Genomic DNA, 7,153 nt, shown 5'->3' on the forward strand with positions numbered 1-7,153 from the left:
CGGCTCACGGGGATGCTGGAGAAGCGGCTCACGGGGATGCTGGAGAAGCGGCTCACGGGGATGCTGGAGAAGCGGCTCACGGGGATGCTAAAGAAACGGTTTATATGGATGGTGGTCGCGAGAGGGGGTCCACATCTACCAGGGGGATAATGCCCCCCGAGGGAGACTCAGAATATACGAAGGAAAAAAACAAAAGCGAAAAGAAGGATAACAGAGACGAGTGCGACAAAAATAACAATGGGGTACTACTTCTCATAGACACATGGAAGACCTACTTCGGTGAAGAAGTAACGAACTACTTTCTAACCCTATTGAAGACGATGACCAAGTACGATCTGCAGAACATCAACCTGATCATTTTTTGCCTCAAGCGGAAGAAGAATAACAACCTCGAAGAATTCATTAGCCTGTTGAACTCCTTTATGTACAACCTGCGCTACTTTTCCATTAACATGTGGAATATTTTCCTGCTCGATTTTGTCATAGAGTTGTCGAAGGAGTACCGGCACAGCGTGGACATCGAGAATGTTCTCTTCCTCCTGAGCAGGTGCTACAGGGTGTATCTGCTGAGCGCCCCTGGGGGGGGGCCCATCCACATGGACAGCGTTCATGGCGGTGATGCTGGTGATGGCGTTCATAGGGGTGATGGCGCTGATGGCGTTCATGGCAACGAAGCGGACGGGGCGAACGCGGGCGGGGGCCGCCCAACCGAGGAGCCCACCGACCACATCCTCACGAGGGAGGACTTACTGGACGAGGTGAACTCGTGCAGCAAAGGGGTCCTAAAAAACATCATGCTGAAGCTTTTTACCATCGTTTATAACTTACTAGACACGATAGAAGAGCTGAATGAAGATTTTATGAAAAATTTGGAGTATGCCATTTTTCACTTCAATTGTCCTCTGTGTCTAATCTACATCATATTGAACATCCTGATTAAGAAGAAAAAAATAACGTGAGCGAATTTATTGACAAGCTAAAATATAAAATCTGCTTCTTCTTCGAAATTGTAGAATCTGTTCCACACGACATGGTCTTCTGCAACATTTTAATTACGTTCATATTTCTCATGAAGCACTTTAAGAAGAAGGGGGAGATGATGCCGTTTTTGACCACAGCTAGCCAGAAACTAAAAAAAATCTACGAACAGGTAGTAACCAACGGGGCAAATGACAACAACAGTATCATGGTAAGAAACTGCATCTACCTAACACAAAGCGTTTTATTAATCGACAAGGGGGTAAATCTCAGAAACGATTTATTTTTAAGCATCGAAAGGGATTTAAAAAATGGAAACACCTCCATGAACATCCTCAACAATTTAATCATCCTGACTTACTACATGATCATAAATTTCGGAAGCTCATGTAACAAATTTGTGTACATTTTGCTTCGCTTCTTCAAGCATGAAAATAGCTTTATTCGTTATTTGTCCTTTTATATGATATCCAAATTAATATCTGAGGATTACATCAAGTTTAGTAACCATTTTTTCTTCGCCTTTTTGTACCTCCTGGCGGATAAGAACGAAACGATACAGAAGCAGTCCTTGTCCGTTTTTAAACACATTCTCTTAATATACAACAAGGCGAACCTAATCAACTACATCATTGAGTTCATTTTTGTGCTGAACAACTTTTACCATTTCAAGCTCAGCAAGCATTTGGCAAACATCGGTAATAGTTACGAAATAAAGGACAAAAAGGACCGGTATATCATATATCAATTCCTGCTTGAAAACCTAAACAATAGTGAGAAATTTTCGCTTCAACAGAAACTGATTAATGACTATCTAATACAATACGTCTATAATTATGATAACTTTTACTTCTGTGAAGAAGGCATGAATGAGAAAAAAAATGGGAACAAGCGAAATGTGATCCCATTGCATGATGAAGATAACGAAGGGGCTGTCCTACAAGATGTGCTAACTATTTTATCATCCAAATTAATGAAAATTAAAATAAAAAAAGATTTCACCAAATTGGAGGAAAAAAATAAAAATCTCAAATTTAAAAATGTGGAGAATAGTGTTAAAGTTCTTAACGACTTAATGAAAAATATTTTAAAAAAAAATACTCTCCCGATTTTGCTATCCCTCAGGGCAATTATGCTTAAGGCCAAATCTTTTTTCTACAAGCATATAAATAATTTGATTATTTACCTTTGTCTGGATTATCGAGATGCTCTTGATGACCTAATCCCCGAGGTGCACGTCAAAAATGAGATAGCCAACGACTTACAGAATTTCACCTACGTTGACTTAATCCAACTGCACACTGATCAGGATGACCCCTTTAGGAAGAACAACAAGGTCGTTAACATCAACGTGAACTTTCTGGAGCTGTCTCAGAACCAGGTCATCGAGGAGAGCCGGGAACGGGAACACCAGCTCGAGATGGAGAAAAGGTTCGCCGCGGACTACCAGCACAGCGACAGCGAAAGCGATTACGACGAGGTGCACAATGTGCTGCACGGGATTCACGACGCCCGGGGGGGCTCCTCCAGGAAAAAGAGGGGGCGAGATAGGCGCGCATAGGTAGATACACATAGGAGAGATGCACATAGGAGCGGCGCGAACAGGAGAGGAGTGAATAACTTAATCACCATTCATGTGCACGGCACGCGGGGCATTATCCGGGGGAGGTGGAGAGCCGCCCCTGCTGAATCGCTAGAAAGACGGCTCGCAGTGAAGCTTTCCCGTGGTGCCCCCAACTTAGGACCCGAACCAGCACATGCGTCTTCCGCCTCCCCCCAGCGCCGGGGTCACTTCTTCTTGGCCTCCTTTGTGTTCAAAAACTTGAGGTTGTTGTTTGTGGAGGCGCACATCTTCTTGGCCATTTCTTCAATTTTGTCTATCTTGACCAGCTTGCTTTTCTGCGAGGGGGGGAGCACGCACGTGCGTACGTATGTATCAACGCATGTACGAGCGCATGTGTGCACGTACGTATGAACGCATGTATGAACGCACGTATGAACGCATGTATGAACGCATGTATGAACGCATGTAGATGCATTTTTATGCAGACCACGCGCTGGCCACAACGTGCACGCACAAATATATGTACGTGCTAACCTTCCTCAAACTTTTGACGTCAATTTTTTCCTTATTATTTTTGGCCTTCTTCGACTTGTTTTTCCGTTCGGTTATCTTATTCTTCTTCACCTTGACCTTTAAGTTCTGCACCATTTTTTTTTTTAATATCGTTTAAGTTGCTTTTCTGACGTACTTCCAAGAGGGGCCCTTTCTCCTTATGATTTGGTTTGCGTTTGCTTTTTTGTTTGCCTTTCCTTTTTTGTTTTCCTTTCCTTTTTTGTTTTCCTTTCCTTTTTTGCTTGCCTTTGCTTTTTTGTTCGCGCTTGCGTATGGTAGGGCAGTAATACAGGTGGAGCGGGCAACCTGGGGGGCACTGCTCAACAGGGGGAAACAAGGAAATTGCACCCGTCGAGTTTATGCAAAAAGGGGTAGCAGCCTGCGTGTTCCTACCTCTGTAAATATTTTTAAAACATCTCAAAAGTGAGCCCAAAATGTGGGGGAAAAAATTAACCATAAATATGCGCCAACGGGGTACGCTACATTTCCGCAGATCGAACTAGCCAAAAATGTATTTAAAAAAAAAAAAAAAAAAAAAAACAATATATACATATATATATACATATAGCACAAGTAACGCAAAACGGTATTCTACTTTGTAGGACCCGAAATGAGGTGGAAACAGTTTGGGGTCACCCCCCGTTCTTTCGAAATGTTTTAACGTAGGGGCCTTTTTTTTCTGCTTTTTGGCCAATTCGCAGAATTGTGGCATATGCCTGCGACCCTTGCGTGAGGGCGAATTTATGCAAACGTATGCCACTGTATGGAGGAAAGTACATACCTTTTTTTTTTTTTTTTGCAACATAAAAATACGCCCTTTCAAGAATGCACTCGCGAGTGCGTGATTCCCCTGGCGGAGAACAATTATGAACGAGAAAATCCCAGACCTGATTGTGGGGCACGAAAAAAAGGAAAAGGAGAGGTTACGGAGAACGAGAAGAAAAAAAACACCAACGATTATATACACGGGAGGGGCAAGTACAGCTTTATATACTTCCTTTTTTTACATAATAAAAATAGCCCCATTGAAATTACAACCAACAATTTTGATGTTTTAAAAGGAGAAATTAGCGAAATAAAAAAATACCCCAGTAACAACAAACTAAAGGGAGTCATCCTTACGAACGTCATAAAAAAGGGCTCCATCGGCAAATGTACATTTAAGAAGGCATACATTTCTTTGGCGAATATTCGCTTCTGTGTACCTGTTGGTAGCCATGGGAATGCAAAGGTAGCGGGGGGGGAGAAGACAATCTCGAGCGTCATTATCAACGGGTATAAAAATTTAATGGTGAATGAGATATATGAAAAGTTTAAAAAAATTGGGGGGTAGGCGAAGGAAGGGAGGCGAAGGGAGGGAAGCGCAGTGAAACGTAACGTAGCGTAACGTCAGATAGGGTAACTTCAGGCAGCGTTAGAGGACATCGCAAAATATGCGAGACGCGCGAGGCAAGTGTAGACTAGACAGCTGGGCTACCCCGCGGCGCCTCGTCAAAATAGGCCTGTAATTGCCAAACTGCAGTTATGCCTTAAAAGGAGCACCCCTTGTGGTAACGCCGCCAAAATAAATCGGTCCTTCACAAAAATAGCTTCAGAGGTGTACATCTCTGAAATGAAAAATTACTCTACAAATGGGAAGCCCCACAAAAGGAAGCCTCACAAAAGGAAGCCCCACAAAGGGCCCCGCACAACGGCGGAGTTGTAGGAGGCATTCCGAAAAGAGTACCATTTTTAAGTGACGCATTGCACCACTTGGAAATGAGGGAAGAACGCCAAGCGCTTATTTGCGTACAACAAAAAGAAGTGAGAAACGATACATGTTGGATAAAAATACGTGCTGCAAAACATGGAGGGTGGAGTAGGAAGTACAGTGCTTGGTTATTCCAAAATGTGACATAGCGCAGTGCATCCTATTCGACCTTTGCACCACCCATTCGATTGACTCTGCCCCAATTGGGAATAAATAAAAAGGAGGCACATAACAGGGCCGAAACGACCATCCATTACAACCCCACAAGGGTAAAAGTATTTCGTTGTAAAGTTAATGGAGGGTATGTCTCTCTACATATGTGTGTAATGCTTGCTCCCTTTATCAATTTCCCATTGTCTGGGGATGCTAAGCCTGCATTTTCCCGTTCCCTGTGGTGAACCATAGTGCGTTTCACACATAGGGAGATCAAGCAAGGGCGCTCCAACAGTGAAACTTCCGCGTAGTTCCAGCTGTGCCTCTTCGCAGACTCAGACGCCTCTTCATTTTTGCACAGCTCCACGTAAAACGGTTGTTCCATTTTTACGATTTTTACGGTTTTCACAATTTTTACGATTTTCACAATTTTTATAATTTTTTTTTTTTGCGCTTTGCTTCTTCATTTGAAATAGTTTTTCTTTTTTTTTCTAATTTAAAAAAAAAATTTAAAGATTAATAAAAAAAAAAAAAAAAAGGGGGGACACAGTTTAAGCATGTATAGACAGCTGTATGATATATATACACATATATATGTTCACTGTGGTGGAAATGGAGAAACCTATTTGTAAATATGTTGACCATTCCCTTTTTTGTAATCTCTTTTTGTGTTTTCTTCAACTCAAGTTTATAATTTGCAAATCCATTAACGTTAATGCATTTTTCGTTGAGGTGAATTTTATTAAAAAAAAAAAAATAAAATAAAAAAAAAAAATGAAAAAAAAAAAGGACAATAAAATGACAGTTTGTGTGTTGTGGGGGGGATGTACACATGGCTCCATGTTCACAAGATGAAGGGGAATATGGCTTTCCTGTTTCTGCACAAGGGGGATGCGAAAAAAATAAATAAAATAAAATAAAAAAACGCGGTGAAGTGTGTAACGGAGGCATCGCAAAGGCCTACTAATTTTGGCACACATATATGTACGTGTACACAACTGCGGAGGCGTTACTTGGGATAATTGGGGAACTCTCTCTTATAATTGTTGTGCTTCTTTAGTGCCCAAATGGCCATCTGCGTCGTGGCGACTATGCTGAAAAGGTATCCTGGAAAAAAAGGGGGTTACAAATGGGGGTTACAAATGGGGGATCACATATCAATAGTGGTTTATAAAACGATTTTCCATGTTTTCCCCAATAAGGAGACTCATCTCCGTGCCAACATTCACACGGGGGAGAGGGGTTGTTCCTTCTTTGGCGAAGTGATTTTCCATTCCTTACCTGTTAACGTATTTATTATGAGGGCGAATATAATCCATATTAACGATTCATAAAAATAATTTGCGCATGAAATGTAGTTAAAGCCATATCCGTGGGGTATCCCTCTGTTTTTGGTACCTTTGGAAGGGGGGAAGTAAAAGGGGGAAGTAAAACGGTGGTCATATAGCACTGCGGGCGGGGGTGGCCACCCATAGGTGGGAAAAAAGCGCTTCCACCCCGTTAGCGCAATGACAGATTGGGCACACTGCAGAATGAAGGCCACACCTCTTGGTCTTAAATTTCTTAATATCAGATGGCACTTTAAATTTAGAAACTCCAGAATCTGAAAAAAAAAAAAGGGAGTGATGGTAACATATGAAGAAGTAAATATCTTCACTTTTGCGCTCTTTTTTAACGAGGAAGACGGATAAAAATGTGCCATGGGGAAATAGCACAGTTTTCATTTTTAGGGGCCCCCCCACAAGGATGAAGAATTACTAATAAGACACAAAAAAAAGAATAGACGATCACTGGTTTTGATTCTAAATTGTATGGTTTGTAAAGGGGATGAAATAGATAATAGCCAATATTTACGCCACATAATACCCTGAAAATGGAGATGCGAAAGAAGAAGGGGGTGAAGAAAATGAGAGGGTATGCGGATGTGCCTCTCTACAGAGGGGGACTCCAATAAACCCGCAAAAGCAACACCATGTCGATGGATCGATTAACTCTAAACACGGTAGCGGAAAACAATGTCACCCGTGGGGAGCACATACCAATAATGGCCGCAATTTATGGGAACCCTCCTTATAGGCATTGTGGCATTGCTAAATCGATGTACAAACATAGATTCGAATTCTCGCTTTAAAAAGTGGAACAACAAAAACCACAGG

The 7,153-nt window shown here is 41.9% G+C and overlaps 4 protein-coding genes across 4 annotated transcripts in view; 2 read left to right on the forward strand and 2 right to left on the reverse strand.

The window, feature by feature from the left end:
• Nucleotides 1–1,612, forward strand: part of PCYB_094150 (hypothetical protein) — a gene marked incomplete at its 5' end in the record, with an annotated part of 5,380 nt that extends 3,768 nt beyond the window's left edge. The window contains 2 exons of the mRNA XM_004222530.1: nucleotides 270–959; nucleotides 1,031–1,612. Coding sequence (XP_004222578.1) covers nucleotides 270–959 — 690 coding nt within the window. The 3' untranslated portion in view covers nucleotides 1,031–1,612. The remainder of the gene's footprint in view (nucleotides 1–269; nucleotides 960–1,030) is intronic.
• A 1,154-nt stretch (nucleotides 1,613–2,766) lies between these two features.
• On the reverse strand, nucleotides 2,767–2,877 carry PCYB_094160 (hypothetical protein; the record flags this gene model as incomplete). Its single annotated transcript, XM_004222531.1, has 1 exon — nucleotides 2,767–2,877. A coding segment is annotated over one exon (111 nt), but the record flags the coding sequence as incomplete, so codon positions are not given.
• Nucleotides 2,878–3,918: 1,041 nt separating this feature from the next.
• On the forward strand, nucleotides 3,919–4,425 carry PCYB_094170 (hypothetical protein; the record flags this gene model as incomplete). Its single annotated transcript, XM_004222532.1, has 1 exon — nucleotides 3,919–4,425. A coding segment is annotated over one exon (504 nt), but the record flags the coding sequence as incomplete, so codon positions are not given.
• A 1,416-nt stretch (nucleotides 4,426–5,841) lies between these two features.
• On the reverse strand, nucleotides 5,842–7,077 carry PCYB_094180 (3-oxo-5-alpha-steroid 4-dehydrogenase domain containing protein; the record flags this gene model as incomplete). The annotated part of the gene is made up of 6 exons (XM_004222533.1): nucleotides 5,842–5,875; nucleotides 6,011–6,104; nucleotides 6,279–6,395; nucleotides 6,543–6,600; nucleotides 6,789–6,864; nucleotides 7,037–7,077. 6 exons carry the CDS (start codon nucleotides 7,075–7,077, stop codon nucleotides 5,842–5,844), a joined length of 420 nt encoding a protein of 139 aa, XP_004222581.1.
• Nucleotides 7,078–7,153: the final 76 nt, after the last annotated feature.

This window comes from Plasmodium cynomolgi, chromosome 9, assembly GCF_000321355.1.
Source record: "Plasmodium cynomolgi strain B DNA, chromosome 9, whole genome shotgun sequence".
In the NCBI taxonomy this organism is placed as follows: Eukaryota; Apicomplexa; class Aconoidasida; order Haemosporida; family Plasmodiidae; genus Plasmodium; species Plasmodium cynomolgi.